Below are 22,949 nucleotides of genomic sequence, written 5' to 3'. Positions count from 1 at the left end.
AAAGCAGGCAAAGTGTTTATTCAGAAGTACAGAAAGAAAAAGTGGTATAGATAGGCCAGAAATTAATGAGAATTTAATAATAGAAACACATGTCCTACATTCTATATTTAAAGTGAAATACTTTAATCTTAGTTTTTCCACTCAATTTACTTTCATATCTTCTCTAACACACAAGGCTTATTTTAAATTAACAGTTCTTCACCAACACACGTTTCAGACAATGCCTAAGTAATAAATTGCAGTTTAAACAAAATTTAAATATAATTCAATTGAAACAAGAAATGAAAATAAAATGCTATATGTGCTCCTCACCTTAAAGCTATAAATTCCATCTGTTACTCACTTCTAATTCAAGTCTTTTTTTATTCTTTAAACTATTAATTTAGCAAATTATTAAATTACTTGAAATACTGAACAGGATAAACTACTTATCAATTTGTAGTTTCCAAGCATGTCTTTTTCTGCAAGAACATGAATGTATTCAAAGTTTCAGAGAATATGCTGCTTGGGAATTATAATTTGGGGCAGAAAAGTAACGTTTCACTGGAAAAGTTTAAATACTATATATTACTGTCTTTTCTCTCTGCTGTTTTCTTCAGTCCTGAGCACTTTTTCTTCTTCTTCTTTTTAAATGGCTGAGACTATGAGTAAATATCAAGTGATTTGTTTGCTAAAAATAAAGTCTTTCTTTCATTAAGATTGATTTTTGGTGACTATATTGATACAGTCTGAAACCGAATGTGTTTCTTGGCAACAATATAGCATTTGCTTGTTACTGCCTTTTTCGGGAATTTCATTTTCTATTTTCCAATATAGTCTAGAGCAGTGTTTCCCAACCTTTTTTGAGCCACGGCACATTATTCACATTTTCAAAATCCTGGGGAACATTGAGGAAGGGGGGGGGGGCTGAAAAAACGTTTGGACAAAAAAAACCTCTCTTCCTCCCTTTCACTCTATTTCTCTCTCCCTCCCTATTTCTCTCTCTTCCTTCCTTCCTCCCTCTTTCTCTCTCTCTCCATCCCTTTTTCTTTCTCCCTTCCTTCCTCTCTTTTTTGCTCTCTTTCTCTCTCCCTCCTTTCCTCCCTCTGTCTTTTTCTCTCCCTCCTTCCCCCCCTCTTGCTCTCTCTCTTGCTTTCTCTCTGTCTCTCTTTCTTTCTTTCTCTCTCTCTTTCTCTGTTTCTCTTACTATCTCTTTCTTTCTTTCTCTCTCTCTCTGTCTCTCTTGCTATCTCTCTCTTTCAAAGGATATATGTCACCGCCCCTGCCAGGGAAGCTCCAGCTGGGCGGTGCAGTGCCGGTGCCTCCGACCTGGAGCTCCTGCTCGCAGCCGCCGCCCCCGGCTACTGTATGAAGCCGCTACTGCCGGCACTCTCCCGTTGGGCCCCAAAGCTCATCTGCCAGAAGAAGGAAGGCGCGAGAAAGGAGGCACAAAGAATGAAGCTCAGCTTCCGGTCTCGGAAGCTGAGCTTCACGGCACACCTGACCATGTCTCACTGGTTGAAAAACACTGGTCTAGAGGCTGAGAATCTTTTTATAGTTTCCCACTAAAATACTAACCAGGGCTTTCTGCAATCAGCTCAAGTTGACTAGGTGATTCTATAGGTTTCAATAAGTGTTTGTCGATAACACCCAATTGCAAGCAGGCTGATTACAAAGGAGTCTCCACTCATGAACCAACTAACTACATGTGTAAAGAGCACTATACGTACACTAAAAAAATTAACCCCACTATTCTCAATTATTGCTTCTATGATTCCTGCACTGGACAGTGGGCTAGAATGTAGTATCTCCAAGGCTCATAATCAACTTATTATTTTAAGATAAGAAATGAAACATGCTGCTTTTATAAAAACAACAAATGGCAAAGAAATTAGCATGACTAGAACAGTGAAGATGTTCATACAACAAGAATTAAACAGTTTTTTCTTCCAGTTAATAGAACAAAGTCTAGGTTTGCATAATAGGCTAAAGCACAAGAAAATCTAACCAAGGTTAATATTAAGTTATTTATTCATATAAACTAACTAACTAAATAAATCAATAATTATGCTTAATATATTATGCAAATACATTTGCTACATCTTTAAAAGTGTGAATATATCAGTAACAACTCCAGGGAACATTTCTTCCTTAGTACTGCAGATGTAATCATAAAAGCACCATCAAACCTTCTCAAGGAGAAAATGTTAATAATTTCCTTTGTGCCCCAATCATTTCTTAATTTGATAAACATCTCGTTTGTTTAGACAAGCAATGATCATCCTTCAGTCAATAGACCCTGAAGTGCACTTAAAAGAAAGCCTCTGGACTGCTATGCTTAAGTTGTCGTCCTCAATACCTTACCTAGAAGAAAGAGGTCCCAGTGGGGTTCTAAAGCAAGGTACTCCCCTTGGCCGCCTTTTTCTAAAAGCCTGTTCTATTAATTTGCTTTCAGAGGCAGGATCTATCCTCCAGAAGGAACCCTTGCCTGGTTCTTCCTGGGAACGTGGTACTTTGATGAAATAACGATTCAGAGAGAGATTGTGACGTATTGAATTCTGTGAGTCATAAAAGAAAACAAAGAAATCATCCATCTCAGTATGAAGTTGGAATACATTCTAATTTAAAAAAAAATCCCACTTAGAACTGCTCATATTCTTAAACTGCTTTCTTGTTAGGTCCTTGATTAGGACTTGAAAAATTAAGCTGTCATCATTAGACTGAGCGTGTTTAACTGTAGACAATCTACATATAACAACAAAGATCTGCAGACAGAAGTAAAATAACCGTGGCAAAAAACCAAAGACAGTAAAAATAGTAATAAGCATCTTGGGTACAATCCCAAAACATCTGGTGTACCACTTGGAAAACCATCAGCATTGACAAAATCACCATCAGTCAATTGCAAAAGGCAGCTTTGAACAGCTTACATTCTACAACAATACCTTTACCATCATCAAATAACAAATCCGCTTAACCCAGATCCTTGGGAACAACTCATCAGGTGGATTAAAATATCAAATCCAGTTTAAATAACAGGTTGATTGCATGATCAACCATAATAATAACAACAACAAAAACTTCAAAATATTCAGTCAACATGTTAATGTGAGCAAACAAGATAACCATAGAGGGTTTTTTTTTTCAGAGTTCAGGCATCCAAAGGCAATAGGAATTAGGATGAATCTAGAGTAATATAAAGTTATTGAAATTGGAATGAATGTTATTTGGTTTGATAAACGTAAGCATCCAGTATTATGAACATATTGCACAAAACAATGCACATATAATGAAATTCTATACATCATTAATATGAAGCTGTTTATTTTTAATATATTTCTGCTATATGTAAAAATATCTCGACATCAAATTTCACCATCAAGACTAGATTGTATAGAAATATAAATGGCACAATTTGCAACTAAAAATTAAAATTTGTGAAGTAAACTATTTTATGAAGAAATTCTATGGGAAAGGAAATATTAGACCATTCCTGAAGTAACTAGATTGATGTGATCTTAAGGAAGAAATAGCTCTCCAGAATTATCTCTCCCCAAAATAATCTCCCCAAATGATAAATTTTGCAGATGCCTAACTTTAATCCACCATAATTTGTTCATTTCATTTAAAACAATATTAATAATTTTTACCTGCCAGCCCTTGTCTGCTGTCCTGTAGTAAGGATAATTTTTAGTTATGTGCGTATAAATTCCATTTAGTGTAAGTTGCTTATCAGGAGCCATTGTAATTGCTTGTACAATTAGTTGTGCATAGGAATAAGGTGGCTTTGAATCATCCTAAATATTAAAAATAATATTGTCATGAAAATATCTCATCCCTCCAAGAACATTAGAAATATAACACCAACTTTATAATTTAATACAAAGGACATTATCTTTTGAGAGATACCATCATGCAATTGAACAACTTTTTCATTTTAATTACTTATTTGCACTGTCAATTTTAAGACATGCCTGCTACAATTCATTCCAAGTGTAAAATACCTCTAATGTGCTTTACTGTTACCATGCCCTTTTTCTCTTAGCATATTCACCCTGCAACTCCTAAGCATATTGTTTGTCATGTAGAGACTAATTTCAGCCTAAAATAACTAAAGAACAGTAGTTTGGCCTACCTGAGAACTTCAACTAATCAGCACTCACTTTCTTTGCTCAAACATGCTGCTTCTTGAGTATACAGCTCTCTACTTGCCAATCCACCCATTTCTATGAATTTATAAATAGCAAAAAAAGGTCTTTTAAAAAAGCACAAAAAAGTATAATGTAGTGCATGATTTTTTTTCCTGTATTTGTGGCCATTTATCTTTGGGTTCACAACTCATTAACTGAGCTAGTCTGCTGTTCAGGTAGGGGCAATTAACAGATTGGAAAATTACAGCAAAAGTACAATAGCCAAAAATGCTTCTCTTTTTGGCAGAACAGCATTTTTGTTTATGCCACCTTTACTGCAGGATCTCAAGACACTTTTTACCTAAATATCCCCTTTCAGAATATCGCTGCAAGAAGAATACTATGAGATAGGCTAAATAGAGAAGCTGCAAGTGGTAGAATCTAAATGTTTCTCCTTCTAAATCTTGCAAGTATTGCCTGGTTTCTGGTAATTATGCTAGCTTAATAATATTCAACAGCTTATCACCTGTCTAGAAGAGAAATGAGATATGATCCAGAGCAGAAAGCATACCCATTAAAAACACAGACATCTTTGACATAAGATGTTCTTCTGTAGCAGAAGAAGAGGAGAAACAAGAAGGGCGGGGGGAGAATCCTCATATTCTTTCTAAAAAATGGCACATTACCACTGCCTTGTAGCCAGATATATGCAACATGTTTGGGACACCATCACAATTTACAATCATGATTGACATGCTCCAATAAATCAAAGATTACCAATTAATCCAAAAATATTTTCAGAATCTTCACCTGAAGTCTTAGGTTCATGTATAAATCTAATACACATGTATTACCAATAAATATATCATTAAAAACTATTAAATTTGAATATGCTTTTCTCAATTTTGAATGTGGTAAAATAAGAGTGCCTTATTTTCTTTGCGTTCTATGCTATCGGAATTTCAGGCATATGATTATGTATCTTTAAGTTCAATTTGAATATCATAGGATCTACTTTAGTTTTCAGTCTGAACTGCTAACTACACATAAACATTATTTCTGTTTACATTTCAAAGTAATGTTTTTCAATTAACTTCCAATATATTACTCAGAAACTGATTTTACAAATGGATTCTAATCAACAGAATCTCACCTTTGGGCTATCTCCACCAGATGCTTCTTTATCATTTTCTGACTGCGAATTGTCAGCCATAAGATGTAAATCAGATGGTATTACACGGCCCATTTTGTACCCTGAAGAACCTGCACCACGAGGACTAGATGGGCAGGAATTTGCAGCACTGTAAAACAGTATGAAAAGAGTTGTCTATTTCATCACAGAATATATATCATTGTAATCAGTAATTTCCTTCAGCTAAATGTAATTTCCTGAAAAAAACATTCTCCAGCTGTCTGGGTTATACTGACATTAGTGGGGAATGACAATTAAAAGGACACAGATTTTCTTTCTGTATTATCATCAGAATATATATTTATAGAAACATCTTTGCAAATATTGCCTCTATTCCAAAAACAATCCTTTGAGAAATTAAAAACAGGTTTAATTCTCAATTTTCGGTGATAGGCAAATCTATCTGTCTTTACTATAAAACACTTGCCCTTATTGCCCTCTTCCTCTTACAACTATTAGCTTAGTGTACTGTTTGGAAAATCAGATTATAATAATTATGCCAGAATAAGTGTTATTAAAAAGTATAAAATTAAATCTAGAGACTTGATATTAATAAAATACGTAAATTATTATAAACCAAATATTAAGTTTCAAGAAGGACTACCATATTTGGACTCCAATAATAACATGAAACCATTTTTTTCAATGAGTTATAACTTCTGGTATCTCTTTGTTATTTTCATAGTGATCATTTAGATTTTTGCAGCCTAGATATGGTGGCCCTAGTTTTAAAACTAGGATATATAGAATGTCCTAGAATGAATAGGCCCATACATATAAATATACAAAGTCTTTTATCTTATGATCACAACTGTGACCAGAATCTACAGTCACCAAACGAAGCAAACATTAAGTGAGATGTCATGTCACTGCTTCAGTCAACAACTACAATGCTGACACTACTGGATGTGATCATTAAACAATCTCTCACTAAGCAGACAGACTGAAAGAGCTGTCTGCTGGACTTAGCTCTGTGTGGGGTTGAATCCCTGAGGCAGGCATCTCTTTCACACTCAAAGAGGGAGACTGAAAAACATCAATCCCAAAATCAAAGGAGGATTTTAGCATGGAGTGTTTGCCGTGCAAGGCACTGGACTCCCTCATTTCTGGTGGCTAACTGCAAAAGCTGCATGCTGCTTCTGTCCAAAAGTCCAAACAGGGTTTTGGCACAGAATATTCGCAACATGGGGCATTTGCAGCTAGTCCACAGAGACAAGAGGGAGTCCTTTCAAGGTGACAGCAGCAGCTTCCAATCCCCGTCACCTTCCCCATTATTTACTGGGAAAGCCAGCAAGGAAGACTGCAAATAGTGATCATATGATTGCAGGGCACTTGGCAACCAGTTGTATTAGTTTGCAAAGTGCTCAGATCACAATCACATAATTGCACGGGTGCTGCAACAATGTTCATTCAAAAGTCCTTCATTCAGCTCTATTATAATTTTGAATAGTCATTGAGCAAGCAAATATTAACCAAGGGCTACCTTTAATGAAAATTCTGGGAAATGAAACAGAAAGTGCAGTTTAAAGGAAATGGGAGATATAATAGAAATATGAAACAAAGCTACGACTTTAAACTATGGCTTACTGCAAATACATAATTAGAGGAAACATTGTTGAAACTGATATATTATGTGAAGAAACAGAACATAATTATGGTATCACATGGTCATTACTATTGCTAGCAGAATTATAATTCCCCAACAGAATTTTGTCATTTTTAATCAATTCATTTAGAAAATTTTGTACCAAAACAAGGTCGTAAATAGGATATTTATTAACAGGAGATTCTAAAATAATTTTATTGTAATATCTAAGAATTGTTTTTGAAATTTATCAAATTTAGCTGAAGAAATCTGTCTGCATTTTAGGTTAATTAAAACAGAGAAAATGTTCCTGTTTCAGAATGTTTTTGAAAACACAGTCACAATATCTTTGATTGACAGGGGTTCATATAAACACATTTAATAAAATAAATGAAAATATTTTAAATAATGCACTTCACTGAGTTATAAAGATGTTGCTAACAATATTTTAATGCTAACAATATTGCAGTTATATTAACTTAAAACTTAGTGCATTTTGGAATGGCATGTTTTAAGATCCAGTAAAATATTTTTAATAGCATATTTTGAAGACTGAATTCCACTTAAAAGTTAGTATTTGGAATTTTTATTTTTCTTAAGAAACGTTTTAAGTATGTCATGCTTATATATGAATGCTATAAATAACAGAGTAACATAATATATAAATGTAATTTATGAACACAGATGTTCCATAGGAAAAAAGCCATTTCCAAGTTCTTTCGTATCTGAGCACTCAGTGTTTATTATCAGAGCAACCTGGTCTACCCAAATTTGAGACAAAGATACTTCTTCCCCTTTATTTCTTTGTTGGTAATTATACATTTAACATCTGAACATTGGTTAACGTAAAATTCTAGTCTCTTCCCCCATGAGAAAGATGAATATGATCACAATTATCTCTCCTGGGGCATGTTGTTTATGTTTTATTCAGACTGAAAACGATGGTTTTGGTTTTACACGAAATAATATTTTTTTTCCTGATATTAAGAATCATGACTGATACTCTCAGAACTTTGGCATATTTTTAAATTAAATTAAGTAGGTTTTTTTAAAAAAATCATACAATATACTGATCTGGTTCACATGTAACACCAAGTCATTGCGCCAGATGCCCCATTGACAACATATTCCCTTCTAGTTGCACACTTTGCCTTATATTGCTACACGGTGACTACAATTTTCTGCAATAGTTTTTAAAGAATGCAAGGGATATATTAAGAATGATACATAATAAAATATTTGCACATAATGATGCACCAATACTTTTTGTTCTTAGTTAAAACATTTCTCAAATATTTTAGAGACAAATACTTATCTGTTTTAATTTTATAGTTTTAATACACATACTTGTGTACATAAGGCAATTAATTATGATCTATCATGGAAGATTAGGTTAATGTTAGTTTGAACAAACATTATAACAAAACAACACACTTTCATAAAGCAACTGCTGCATGCAAAAATTATCCCAAATGCTATTTTCACATTTCATGTTAAATTATGAGCCCATTTAAAGAAATCAGAAGACCAGAGAAAGATTATACTCTTCTGCCCTCAGCATTATTTCTCTCAGTAAGGCTAGTCGGTAGTTAAGCACTATCATTACGTGGAACTGCCCACTCAGAAGCCAGAGTTAGTCCACAATGCAGCAGCCTTGCTCTGTCTATGTAACACTTCTGCTTCATGAACTGCAGAAAATCTTTAGATGAAATTCAAGATGCTAACTACTATCTATAAAACTCTGTGTGAACTAGGACCAAGTTATTTGGAGAACATTTGTCTCTAATATCTGCCTACTCTCTATGATCAAATAGAATGGTTTACTTCAGGTCCTAACAATTAAACAATGACATCTACCCTGTTTCCTCCAAAATAAGGCATCCGCTGATAATAAGCCCAATCAGGCATTGGAGTGCATGGCAATAAGGCCAAGCGCTTATTTCAGGTTTCAAAATAATATAAGACAGGGTCTTATTTTGGGGGGAACACGGTAGTGAGTTAGAATGCCTGGTGGGTTCCTCTAGTTTGGGAACACATGAAATATTTTCACATGAATTTTTTTCAAGATTCTCCGAGTCTTCGGAGAGGGGCGGCATACAAATCTAATACATTATTATTATTATTATTATTATTATTATTATTATTATTATTATTACAATGGTTTCCTCAGGACAATTTTTAATATTACATTACTTTTTTAATTATGTGAAGTTACCCATAGGTTGCTTCTGGACTTGGGCAATTCACAATCAGATGAATACATAATAATTAAATAACAATACATAACAGATACATATTAAGTTCTCGTATGTATACATTTATTTCTCTACAAGTAAACCCCCACATATGTACACTCCTTATGTCTAAATAGGTCAAGCCCACAATGAAATTAATGAGACTTTTAGCACCATCTCTAATTTAACCAAGAATAATTGCTGGAGTTATATCTAATGCCAATAAACATGATTACCGTAAGTGGCAATAGAAAATAATCAAAATTAATTTGCTCCAAGGATAAGTTAAATGTAATTGCAGAAATTAAAATTAATAATTAATAAAATAACAGATTAATATTACATTTTTATAATATTTATGATTTTTATAATATTTACGATAAACCTAAATGCAGCAACACAATACCTGATGGTTCCTGTGGGAGAGGGAAGAGGGCTGATCAAGTGAGCCATGTTGTCTGGAATGTTTATTGTTAGGGGAGAAATCTGGGGTTGTACAGGTTTCACTGGGGACTGTGGGGACTCCTGTTTTTCTCTCTTTTCATTGGATAAAGCTGTAAATGTTATCTTGATGTTTGTGCTGGGAAACCTGAATGTACATCTGAAAAGTAAAAAACAAAAGGTGTTAACTAACTGAAATTACAGTGTCCTCTATTTGCATAATTTTAACAGATTCATATTAATAAAAATAGTGAAAAAGAAAATATGTTCAACTGTTATAAAGCTACATAATGAATATTTGTAGTAAGTATCAATGGTAAGTAAATACAATCACATTCCTTTAGAAATTTGGTTTTTTGTGGATTTTACTTTTAATTTTTATATACCAAAACTTCAACTGATAATCATTTAAGAAATTCTGAAGAAGCATAAAAACGAAGTTATCTGATGATGTTTCAAGGTCTTAAATCATGAAACTATGATGCTAATGTTTTTACAGACATTCTCAAAACAATGTTGTACAATGTTTCACAAAAATCAGGTGATTCAGAATAGTACAAAGACAATGTGGAGCATCCTTGCAGATCTTGCCCATCCATCCATATCCACCCTTCCTCTCTTATCCGGATTCGTGTTTTAAAAAAAATAAAAAATGAAAGTGCCGTCCTGAGTCCTTTTTGGAGTGGGCGGCATATAATACAAACAAACAAACATATTAAGGGAATTTTTTTGGAACCTATTTTTGAAAATGTTAATAACAGTTCTATACTGACATATGGGTCTAGTATACGAGCTCATCCCACCAAAATTGGCCAGCCCTACCCATGCTGACAGAGGAGTCACAGTGTAGGCCCCATCAGCCAGGGAATTCTGGCTGGTGGGGTCCAAGAGAAAAGCTTTCTCTGCCATTGCACCTGTCCTTTAGAATATTTTGTGTCCATAGAGTGAGGTCGGCTTCAAACTCCTTACCTTTGGTAACAACTTAAAAGATCTGGCTCTGCCAGTTGGTTTGGGGCTCAACATTAGGGGTGGTTGAATAGGTTAACAAAATTCCATTCCCTTCCCTTCTCATCATACTCCTTCCCTCCATCTTTTTAGCTAGGCTGATTTTATAGAATTGTGTTTACATTATTATAAATTATACAATTTTCACTTTTAATATTGTAAGCCACCCAGATTTACTCTGTGGCAATATAAGCAGCTAATAAATGTTAAAATTGAATAAATATTGACATATAGGTCATTCTGAACATATGTATAAGGATTTCCTCAAAACATAGTATGAAATTAAGATAAAGTCAACTGATGGAATCTTAAGGGAGCCCACCCTATTGACTAAGGCTAAAATATCTGAAATCTCCTTACTTTCTTTTTTTAGGCCAAAATGGTTGGCAAATAAATCCTATTTAAACAGAAAAAAAAATCACTCTCACAATTATTAAAGCCTTATAATGATATAGACAGACTTAGCATTGCCTGATATATAATTATTTATAAAAATGTTACCTCCATATCAATTTGGCCCATTATATCCTTAAGTTAATTTCCTTTCCAAACATTTCAGGTTTTTCTAGAAAAGAAAAACTAATTACAATTATACGTGGCCAACAGTACTTTTAAACGATGTCTTAACCTACAACAACAGCATTGCTTATCTACAAGAAACTCGTCTAATGGAACATGACAAATCTTTATTAATGAAGGAGTGGGTGGGAGAGGTTTGCTTTGACAAAAACTAAAAATGTGATCATTCTGATTCAAAAAGATATTCAATTCATGTACATTATTTGATGTAATAGCAGGGATTCTAATAACTGTGGTTAATATTTATAGGTTTTAGATGTCTCCTATTATGATTTATGTTTTCAATATTGAATGAGTGAATTTAATGATTAAAGTGGTAATAGGTGGAGTTTTTAATAAAATATTGGGATCCCCAGCTTAGGGGAGAAAAGGGTGCTGGTCTTACCTGATATGCTTCTTTTCAGAAAGGTAAATACAGCATCCAGGCATGGGATATTTCTATCTGCTCTCTGATTGGACTGAGTCTGCCAAAGCTGTTCAGGTCATGCCTTTGTTGCTATACTTGACAGCTTGAAACGAAGTGATAGACTCTGTTGTGCCATATACATTTAATATATTGTTCCTGACCGAAGCTAATAGTCCACGCTGACTATACTGAGTGAGGCTGGATGCTATAGCCACCTTTCCAGGAAGAGGCATATCAGGTAAGACCAATGCCCCTTCCCCCTCATGGTGGATATAGCATCCAGGACGGACATACCAAAGCTGACTTAAAGCAGCCTCCCTCAGGGGCTCATACAGAGAGAGTATCCATGAGGGATCGCAAGACCTTTGGAAGATTGCATGTTGGATGATAGGTGGTGCAATGTTAGATGCTCCACGCAAGAAACAGCGTATATTAGGATGAGCTGTCAAAGAGTCATTATGGCCGCAAGACAAGACGGACAACAATGCTGTCACTTGACGGCGTAAAGTGTTTGGTTTGAGCTCCCTGTCCAACCCGGCTTGAAAGAACACAAGAACATTATGTTGTTTAAGCCTGGGATGCTATGATGCCTGCCTTATTACATCAGCCACAAAAGAAGCCCCAAACGACGTCGTAGATGCGTGTGGTAGAAGGTCTATGTGATGCTTGTATCATGTCAATGACCCTGGCTGGTAGATCATCCTGCCTTACAGCAATCCGCTCAACTGCCAGGCAGTCAACTTGAACCACTGTACAGTAGATCCGAATATAACAATGACCCCTGGATGAGGGACGTTTTGTTTGGAAGAATCTTCTAGAGTGCAGATCAGTGCAGATCTCCACTGAGGAGATCTGCAAACCATGGCCTGCATGGCCAGTACAGTGCGATGAGTATTAATTCCACCTTCTCCTCCAATAACTTTCTGATCATGCGAGGGATTAGTGGAACTGGCTGATATGTATATAAAAAACCCTTGGGCCCTGGAATCTGGAGTAGGTTGGTTATGAGAGTTTAGTTTAGTTTAGTTTAGTTTAATCAGATTTGTATGCCGCCCCTCTCCGCAGACTCGGGGCGGCTCACAGCAACAGCAATACAAGACAAATCCAATATTAAATTAATTTTAAGAACACCACAAGTTAAAAACCAATCATACACACTAGCATACCATACACAAATTTTATAAGCCTAGGGGGAAGGAACATGTCAATTCCCCCATGCCTGACGACAGAGGTGGGTTTTAAGGAGCTTACGAAAGGCTAGGAGGGTGGGGGCAACTCTGATATCTGGGGGGAGTTGATTCCAAAGGGTCGGGGCCGCCACAGAGAAGGCTCTTCCCCTGGGTCCCGCCAAACGACATTGTTTAGTTGACGGGACCCGGAGAAGGCCAACTCTGTGGGACCTAACTGGTCGCTGGGATTCGTGCAGCAGAAGGCGGTCCCGGAGATATTCTGGTCCGGTGCCATGAAGGGCTTTATAGGTCATAACCAACACTTGGAATTGTGACCGGAAACTGATCGGCAACCAATGCAGACTGCGGAGTGTTGGTGTGACATGGGCAAATTTAGGAAAGCCCATGATAGCTCTCGCAGCTGCATTCTGCACGATCTGAAGTTTCCGAACACTTTTCAAAGGTAGCCCCATGTAGAGAGCGTTACAGTAGTCAAGCCTCGAGGTGATGAGGGCATGAGTGACTGTGAGCAGTGACTCCCGGTCCAAATAGGGCCGCAACTGGTGCACCAGACGAACCTGGGCAAACGCCCCCCTCGCCACAGCTGAAAGATGTTTCTCTAATGTGAGCTGTGGATCGAGGAGGACGCCCAAGTTGCGGACCCTCTCTGAGGGGGTTAGTGACTCCCCCCCCAGGGTGATGGATGGACAGATGGAATTGTCCTTGGGAGGCAAAACCCACAGCCACTCCGTCTTATCCGGGTTGAGTTTGAGTCTGTTGACACCCATCCAGACCCCAACAGCCTCCAAGCACCGGCACATCACTTCCACTGCTTCGCCGACTGGACAAGGGGTGGAGATGTAAAGCTGGGTATCATCTGCATACTGATGATACCTCACCCCATGCCCTTGGATGATCTCACCCAGCGGTTTCATGTAGATATTAAATAGTAGGGGGGAGAGGACCGACCCCTGAGGCACCCCACAAGGGAGTAACCTAGAGGTCGACCTCTGACCCCCCACTAACACCGACTGCGACCGGCCAGAGAGGTAGGAAGAGAACCACTGAAGGACAGTGCCTCCCACTCCCAACCCCTCCAGCCGGTGCAGAAGGATACCATGGTCGATGGTATCGAAAGCCGCTGAGAGGTCAAGAAGCACCAGGACAGAGGATAAACCCCTGTCCCGGGTCCGCCAGAGATCATCCATCAGCGCGACCAAAGCAGTTTCCGTGCTGTAGCCGGGCCTGAATCCTGACTGCTGAGGACCTAGATAATCGGCTTCTTCCAAGGACCGCTGGAGCTGGAGCGCCACCACCTTCTCAACAACCTTCCCCATAAAGGGAAGGTTGGAGATTGGTCGATAGTTGTTGAGAATGGCTGGGTCCAGGGAAGGCTTCTTGAGGAGGGGGCGCACAAGTGCCTCCTTGTAGGGATCCGGGAAGGACCCCCTCCCCAAAGAAGCGTTGACAATCTCCTGGACCCAGCTCCGTGTCACCTCCCTGCTGGCCGAAACCAGCCAGGAGGGACACGGATCCAGTAAACAGGTGGCGGAACTCACAGCTCCAATGGCCTTGTCCACTTCATCAGGTGTCACCAGATCAAACTCTTCCCAGACAGGTGGACAAGTACGTGCCCCAGTCACCTCAACTGACTCGTTGTCAGTCCACTCTGTATTCCAATTGGAGTCGAGGTCCGCTCGGATCCGAGCGATTTTATCAGCGAAAAACGTGTTAAAATCCTCGGCGCTACTCTGCAAGGGCTCCCCAACTCCCCCCTGATTAAGCAGGGAGCGGGTCACCCTAAACAGAGCGGCCGGGCGGGATTCCGCTGATGCAATCAAGGCGGAATGATACGCGCATCTTGCCGCCTTGAGCGCCACTTTGTAAGTCTTAACATGTGCTCTTACAAGTGTTCGATCGCATTCGGACTTACTCTTCCTCCATCGCTTCTCTAGACGTCTCTTCTGGCGTTTCAACTCCAGGAGCTCCTCGTTGAACCATGGAGCTCTACGGGGTCTAGTGCCGCGGAGAGGTCGCAACGGCGCAATTCGGTCAAGAGCCTCCGCTGCAGCCTTGTTCCAGGCCTCAGCCAGAGACTCTGCCGAACTGTGTACGAGTGTATCTGGAATAACCCCAAGCGCCTTCTGAAAGCCCTCTGGATCCATCAGGCGTCTGAGTGACATACTGGTCAAATTGTGCATTGTTCGCTGTTGCAAAAAGATCTAGCAGCGACAGGCTGGAAATATACATCAGCTCGCGGAATAGATCCGGGTGAAAGCTCCACCCAGCCTGATCCACCGTTTCCCAGCTGTTTGAACACTGGCAGCATCTGAAATGTGGTCTGCTTGAAGAGATAGAAATGACGCTCTGTCCAAAATATTATTTGATGAGCCTCCATCATCAAGGTTTTTGATCTCGTTCCACCCTGGCGGTTCACATGCATCTTGGAAGCAATATTGTCCGTCATCACCAATACGTGATGATCTGCCAGTATTGAATGGAAGTGGTGAAGGGCTAGGTGTACTGGCTGAAGCTCCAGCCAATTTATACTGTTTGAAGTCTTGGAGATTCCACTTACCTTGAACCATGTAGAACGAAGTGTGAGGCGCCCCAGCCCAACAAACTGGCATCTGTTGTCATGATCATCTGTTCTGGCTCCCAAAACAGGCCGTTCTAAGATAGAGCCGGAGATCCCCACCATGTGAGTGATTTGACGACTGTCAGTGGAAGGTGCACCCAGACTGGAGAGGTGCCCCTGACATAGCCCCTGGAAGATGCACCCAGACTGAAGAGGTGCCCCTGAAAAGGCAAGAGAAACCATTGGTTTCTCAGGGGACTATGGCAAAGGTGGACACCATTTTGCCAAGTAGCTTTGCTAAGTTTTGTGGCCCACGAGCAGCCTGTGCAGCTGTTAGCTGATTTCGGCAATGCAGAGGCTGATGTGGTGGTGCAGCAACAGTCCGTGCAGCTGGCACTCAGTGAGGAGGCTGGAGAGGACTAGGTGCCAGAGGCAGAGATTCAACCAGGGCCTTCAGAACCTCCAGAAGCTCCCATCAGTAATGAGGAAGAAGAGAAGCCTATTCTTAATGCATGGGCGTGCAGAGCTGCCAAAAGGAAGGAATGGTTCCTCAGGAGGAGGTCTCTCAGGAGTAAGGCTTGGGGCTAATTATTATTATTATTATTATTATTATTATTATTATTATTATTATATTTGTATGTCGCCCTAATTGGCCACTCCCCTAGCCTATTTAAGGAATGCCGATGAAGGCAGCAATTTGCAGGAAACAACTTGATTCATATTTCTTTGTGTCTTGACTCCAGAAATGTCTAATCGCTCTTGTTCTCTTTCTTGGCATTTTTCCTGCAAATTGCTTCTGGGCATTTTGCCAACCACTGTAAGATTGCTGATATCTATAAGACTGTTTACTGAACATTGAGTTATTATTTCGTGGACTTGTGCTGGCTGTTAACAAAGTTCAATTAACAGCCGGTGTTCAGAAAAGACTGCTTTAAACTGTATTTGTGTGTGATGACTACTAAGAAAGCTCATTAGTAGTCCTTAATTAATAAACTACAGTTTGTATACAGACTTTGTGTGTGCTGCATTCTTTCTGATCCATAGCTGGGGCAGAACACTAAAACAACTATTGGTGATGATCGATCTTTCCGAATGGTGATAACCATTTGCTGAGTGCTAGACTGACGTTCTGGGGAGAGATAAACCCTCCTGTCAAGCCCAAAGTCATTATGTGAAATTAGAGGTTTTGCCTGACACAATTAGCAGAGACAGAGAAACAGGAGGGGAGAGATAGAGATAGAGATAGAGATAGAGATAGAGAGAGAGAGAGAGAGAGAGAGAGATTGATTTATACCACCACACATTCTTTTAAGCAGAGTCCAAGGTCAACTGAACTAATGAAGGAACCAGAAATCCCTGCACCGAATTGGTCCACATGTTTCCACTTGTGGGTGTGGGGATGTGAAATGAATTTTAACCTGGATGGGAACTGAATGGAATTCCAGAGTTGGAATGACTGTGCTGAATCCAAAATGGCTTCAGTAATAAATCGAACCGTGTGTGAAAGCACAGGAGTGGAAATTGATTTATTTCTCAGATGCTGGAAGCCTGAGTTGGTTGAGGCAGGCAAGATTCCCTTGAGTACCATTTGTACTCAAATGGTACAGGGGAAAGGGAGGGTCTTGCCTTCTCTTTCTGCTCAAGATCCCCATGGACAATTGGAGGGCCACTGTGAGACACCGAATGCTGGACTCAATGGGCTTTGGCCTGATTCAGCATAGCTCTTCTTATGTTCTTATGAGTCAACCTTGAGCCGGTGATGAGATTTGAACCACTGACCTGAGGATCTACAGTCAGCTTTAGTAGCCTGCAATACTGCATTCTACCTGCTGTGCCACCTTGGCTCTTTAGCACCTTGTCCTATGCAAGAGCTTGGCGGAGCCTGCACCCTCTATGCCATGCCCTGGTGGGGGTGTAGCAATTTTGAGGGCATAATAGCTCCTCACTGAGACCTTTTGTTTAAATTGGCTACTGAACTAGGGTAGCTTTGGGGTGATGGAACACGCCCGGTCCTTGAAACACAGCGATTTACAAGGTTTGGAGTGATAAACCACTCCCAGAGTCTATTAATCTGCTGTCAGGCTTTGTAACTGCAGGGAAAGTTTCGGCAAAATGACTTGTGTGGAAATTTCAGTCTTCCAAAATGGCAGATGAAAAGTTTAAAATGGCCACCGCAACTGCCAATGTCATCCACAGCACGAATGTGAGGGAAAAATGACTGTTGGATGGGCAGAAACCTTAGGTCGAGCTTTAAACTGCAATTAAGGTATCTGAAGCGATAAAACGAGCTGCAATGGTAATCGTCAATACAGAGCAAAATTACAATCCACGAAATTTAAAATGCTTGAATCCAAGCCGGGAATGGCTCTCCGAGGCCAGCAGCGATGACAGGTTGCCTGAGGGGGCAAGAACCACCCTTAAAAGTCTCTAATTAAATCGCAAGACTTACAATTTGTAGTCTGCAGAGTGTAATGGTGTTTTTATAGAAATTTAAAACTGCACAGGAATTATATCTTCCAGTCACCGGTCAATTGCTATAGGAGGAATCAAAAGCACAACCGCCCTCACTGAGGGACTGAGTGAAAAAGTTGTCAAGCATAGCAACAAGGGTTTGACCTGAACAGCTTTGACAGACTCAGTCCAGTCAGAGCAGATAGAAATATCCCATGCCTGGATCTATATCCACCATGAGGGAGAACAACTGGCGAGGGAAATAATTATGAAGAATAATTCTACTCAGAATTGTATAACAAATGTATTGAATGGAGATATATACCAGAATGTGTTTTCTAAATAAAAACAACTTTTATTTTCCACATTACTTGAGATAGAGATTAAACCAATAATTTTAAAACAGGTAATGGTAAAACACCAAGATTGGATGGATACCCTAAAAGTGGTATAAAAACTTTAGAGACCTTTTAGTGCCAAAAGGTTGTCAATTATATGATGTGATCTTTGATAAGGGAATCGCATTTGCAGCATTCAATCAGCTTATATTAGTTATACCAAAAGTAGGTGAAGCCTACACTTTGGATGCTAATTATCACCCAATCTCATTAATCAATGTTGATACAAAGATCATTAACAGCAAAGTTAGTAAATATTGTTTGTTATTAAGAGTTGAGTGTATAAAAAACTAGGCAATCAACCAACATTAGATAGTTGTAACTTTAACTGATTTGAATAGAAACAAAGATCAACTTGTAATTTTATTAGATGCTGAATAGTTTTTTACAGAATATAAAATCAATACATGTTGTTGTATTAAAATACTTTGGATTTCCTCTGTAATACATAATATGGATTATTAAATATCACTCACATTTAAAATAAAGGCTAATGGTATATTCTCTGTTACTTTTCCACTATTTAGAGGAACTAGACAAATACAGTGATCCCTCGATTATCGCGAGGGTTCCGTTCCAAGACCCCTCACGATAATCGATTTTTCGCGATGTAGGGTTGCGGAAGTAAAAACACCATCTGCGCATGCGCGCCCCTTTTTCATGGCCGCGCATGCGCAGATGGTGGAATTTGCGTGGGCGGCGGGGAAGACCCAGGGAAGGTTCCTTCGGCCGCCCAGCAGCTGATCTGCTCAGCAGCGCAGCAGCAGCGAGCAGACGAAGATCGGGGTTTCCCCTTTGCGTGGGCGGCGGGGAAACCCCGATCTTCGTCTGCTCGCTGCTGCTGCGGCCGCCCAGCAGCTGATCTGCTCGGCAGCGCAGCAGCAGCGAGCAGACGAAGATCGGGGTTTCCCCGCCGCCCACGCAAAGGGGAAACCCCGATTCGGCTCCTCGCTGCTGCCGCGCTGCCGAGCAGATCAGCTGCTGGGCGGCCGAAGGAACCTTCCCTAGGTCTTCCTCGCTGATGCCCCCGCTCGCCCGCCCGCCCGCCGCCCGCCAGCAAGAGGGGGAGAGATAGAGAAAGAGAGAGAAGGAAAGAAAGAGATGAGAGAGGGAGGAAGAGAGTGTGAGAGAGGAAGAAGCAAGAGAGAGAAAGAGAGAGAGAAAGAAAGATGAGAAAGGAAGGAAGAGAGTGACGGGTGGGAAAAATCGCGATACTGTATAGCGTTTCGCGAAGAACTAGATCGCGAAAATCGAGGGATCACTGTACACCCATTTTCACCCTTATTTTTTAATATCTGTATGGAACCTTTGGCTTACGAAAACAGCCTCCTCTTTCCACTGAATCTGGGAGTTTTCATTCATTGTGTCAATGATACTATCTAACTATATCATCAATCTTTGCCACCCCTTCTACTTTTGCCTTTTCTAATGAGTCTTCTCATTAGTTGGCCAAAGTATTTGAGCTTCAGCTTCAATATCTGTCCTTCAAAAGAATAATCAGGGTAGATTTCCTTTGGAATTTACTGATTTTTTAAATTTAGTTTTGTATTTTGTATTTTAATCTTTCTGAATAAAATAAAATATTTTTTAAAGAATTGATTGATTTGATCTTCTTGCAGTCCAAGGGGTTTTTGAGACTCTTTTTCAGTATCACAATTTGAAAGCATCAATTCAGCAGCGCTCAGCCTTCTTTATGTTACAACTCTCATAACCATACATTACTATTAGGCGAACCATAGTTCTGACTATATGGATCTTTTGTTGGCAATGTCTCTGCTTTTCAATACAGGTAGTGCTCAACTTATGACCACAATTGAGTCAAAAATGTATGTTGTTAAATGAGACATTTGTGATGTGAATTTTGCCCCATTTTACAATCTTTCTTTCCACATTTGTTAACTGAATACATTACATTACTAACAGTCTGTTAATTCAGTTGTTAACTGAGTACGTTACATTATTAACACGGCTGTATCTCACTTCCTCATTGACTTTGTTTATTGGGGTGGTTTTCATTGCGGCTTCCTGTACAATGTTACGAACCTCCATCCATAGTTCTTCAGGAACTCTGTCTACCAGAACTTGTCCCTTAAATTCATCACCTCCACTGTATATTCAGGGATGTGATTTGGGTCATATCTATTTTTCCCCTACTTTCTTCAATTTAAGGCTGAATTCTGCAATTAGCAGCTCTTGATTTGAGCCAGTCAGTTCCGAGTCCTGTTTTTACAAATAGAGCTTCTCCATCTTTGGCTACAAAGTACAGTATATACAGTATAATCTGATTTCAGTATTAACCATCTGATGAAATCCATTTGCAGAGTCATCTCTTGGATTGTTGGATAAAAATATTTGCTATAAACAGCATGTTCTCTTGACAAACTCTGTTAGCCTTTGCCCTGCTTCAGTCTGTATTCCAAGGCCAAACTTGCCTGTTATTCCAGTTACTCTATGACTTATTTTAGCATTCCAATCGCCTACGATGAAAAGCACATTTTCTTTTGGCATTAATTCTAGAAAATGTTGTAGGTCTTCATAGAACCAGTCAACCTCAGCCTCTTCTGCATCAGTGGTTGGGGCACAGACCTGGATTACTGTAATGATGAATGGTTTGCCTTGGATTTGAGTGGGGATCATTCTATTATTTTTTTAGATGGTTCCAAGTACTGCGTTTCTCACTTTTTTTTAATTGACTATGAGGGCTACTAAAGGATTTTAAGAAATTCTTGCCCACAGTAGTAGTTATAAAGCTCATCTGAATTAAATTTTCCCATTCCTATCAACTTTAGTTGACGGATTCCCAAGATGCCAATGCAATATATACAGGTAGTCCTGGACTTCAACCACAATTGAGTCCAAATTTTTTGTTGCTTAAGTGAAACATTTGTTAAGTGAGTTTACCACTATTCTTGCTGCAGTTGTTAAATGAATCACTGTAATTGTTAAATTAGTCAAACTGTTGTTAAGTGAATCTGGCATCTCCATTGACTTTGCTTGTCAGAAGGTCGCAAAGGAGGACCACGTGGTCCCCGGGACACAGCAACCCCCACAAATATGACTGAATTGCCAAATGTCTGAATTTTGATCACATGACCATGGAAATGCTACAACAGTCATAATTGTAAAAGCTGGTCATGTCATTTCTTTTAGTGACGCTGTAACTTTGAACAGTTACTAAGTAAATTGTTGTTTAGTTGAGGACTATTGTACATACTTGAATATTTACATTATACACACACACACATACATCCACACAGAGGTGGGCTACTGCCCGGATGGGGTAGCGGGGGGACTCAGAGTAGAGTAGCAACAATGGAGCTCCACCCCAAAGCACCCACTTTGCACTGAAAGATGCTGAAAGAAAATGCATATGCCACGTCTTCAGTGTGGTAGTAAAAATTTTGGTAGCCCTTCACTGTATATATAGCATTCTTTACTGTTGACTGCTATAAAAATATATTTTAACTTCATTCCCTTTTCTTGTTTTCTTTTTTCATTTTTGAAGTCCTTTATATCCTATTATTTTTTGAGAATGTATGTATTTGCATTGTAATTTTCTTTGTGCTGTTTTTTTCTTCTATTATCATTAAGCATATTTTTTTTAAAAAAAATACCATCTGGATTAAAAGCACTTTGCTCACATGTATAAATTTCACCCTCCTTTACAGCTTTAAACCATGAAAAATTTAAAGCACCAGATTAACAGAAAAAAAGATTCTAAAGAAACAAAATACATTGCATTTTGCAGTCTAAAAAGAATACTTTTTTAAAAAATTGCCTGCAGGCTGTAGTTACTGTAGAAACCAAGCTCTTCATCATTTTCTCCAAGCTGAATACACAAAAGAGTTGGAAAGGAGGGATCAATGGGTAGTAGCTTATAAAGTTCCTTGTCACATCAGCTGCAGGGAAATCAGACATTAATTCATTAAACTTACCATGTAATGCTTCTGGAATTTGAGGCTCCTCTGTACAAATACAAAAGGAACTCTGCCTATAGTAACACTATGGTATTGGTGATTCTAAAGACCAAGACTAAATACAAGCTTGTAGTATGCTGGTTAAATTTTATCTTCAACCTAAGATCATGAGCAAATATAATTTGATAGAAAGAAGACAGCATGTCTACACTTGCTTCAGGTTTCAAAAAGCTTCTTTCAACAAGTTATACAAGTTACTCAAGTCATTTATCATAAGCCCTAACCGAACTTTTTTCTTTTCATTTTATAATTCTTACTATTTTAATACAACAAAAAGATGCATTATTTTTCCTATTTACAGAATTTGTAGGGCTTCCAAACAAAACTGGTATTATAGAGTGTAAAAAAGTAAAGAAACAGAAAGCTTCTGAGATGAAGAAAGGGCAAGAGAGGTTCATATTCAGATCTCTATAGATGTAATAATCTTCAGGAAACTGACATAGCAAAAAACTAGATACATGCTGTGAGAAGTGTATTTCTTTGCAAGAATGCCTCCAGATTTTGTATATGCTCCACATGTATTATAACAAAATAAAAATATAAGCCTGCAGTTTATTTGGAAGTTTGCACATAAATCCAGGGGGGGGGGGGGGCAAGTTGGAACAGTATGAAGCATCCAAAAGAACAAGACAATTATGTATAATCTCATCAGTGCTTTATGGTAAATGATTGCTGTAAATGCCATTCTTAACACAGCAGCCATGTATGAATAGGCCAGGCAATATAATGATGGGCATTCTGTGAAAACACTCACAGTATAAACTCAGAACTCCAAATGTGGCCATCAGCCCATGGTCTAAACATGTTAACATTTCTTTGTTAGCT

At 38.9% G+C, this 22,949-nt stretch overlaps 1 protein-coding gene across 2 annotated transcripts in view; it reads right to left on the bottom strand.

Moving 5' to 3' along the window:
- The window catches only part of FOXK2 (forkhead box K2), a 48,440-nt gene that overhangs the window by 6,893 nt on the left and 18,598 nt on the right, over nucleotides 1-22,949 (bottom strand). For both annotated transcript variants that reach the window (XM_070739670.1, XM_070739669.1), the window contains 4 exons: nucleotides 9,527-9,721; nucleotides 5,263-5,410; nucleotides 3,630-3,776; nucleotides 2,344-2,537 (listed from right to left, as the gene is read on the bottom strand). In XM_070739670.1, the coding sequence (XP_070595771.1) occupies nucleotides 2,344-2,537; nucleotides 3,630-3,776; nucleotides 5,263-5,410; nucleotides 9,527-9,721 (684 nt within the window). The remainder of the gene's footprint in view (nucleotides 1-2,343; nucleotides 2,538-3,629; nucleotides 3,777-5,262; nucleotides 5,411-9,526; nucleotides 9,722-22,949) is intronic.

The sequence above is a fragment of the Erythrolamprus reginae genome, chromosome 2 (assembly GCF_031021105.1).
Source record: "Erythrolamprus reginae isolate rEryReg1 chromosome 2, rEryReg1.hap1, whole genome shotgun sequence".
NCBI lineage: Eukaryota > Metazoa > Chordata > Lepidosauria > Squamata > Dipsadidae > Erythrolamprus > Erythrolamprus reginae.
The sequence above is the reverse complement of the archived record's forward strand: the minus strand, read 5'-3'. Positions and strand labels throughout refer to the sequence as shown.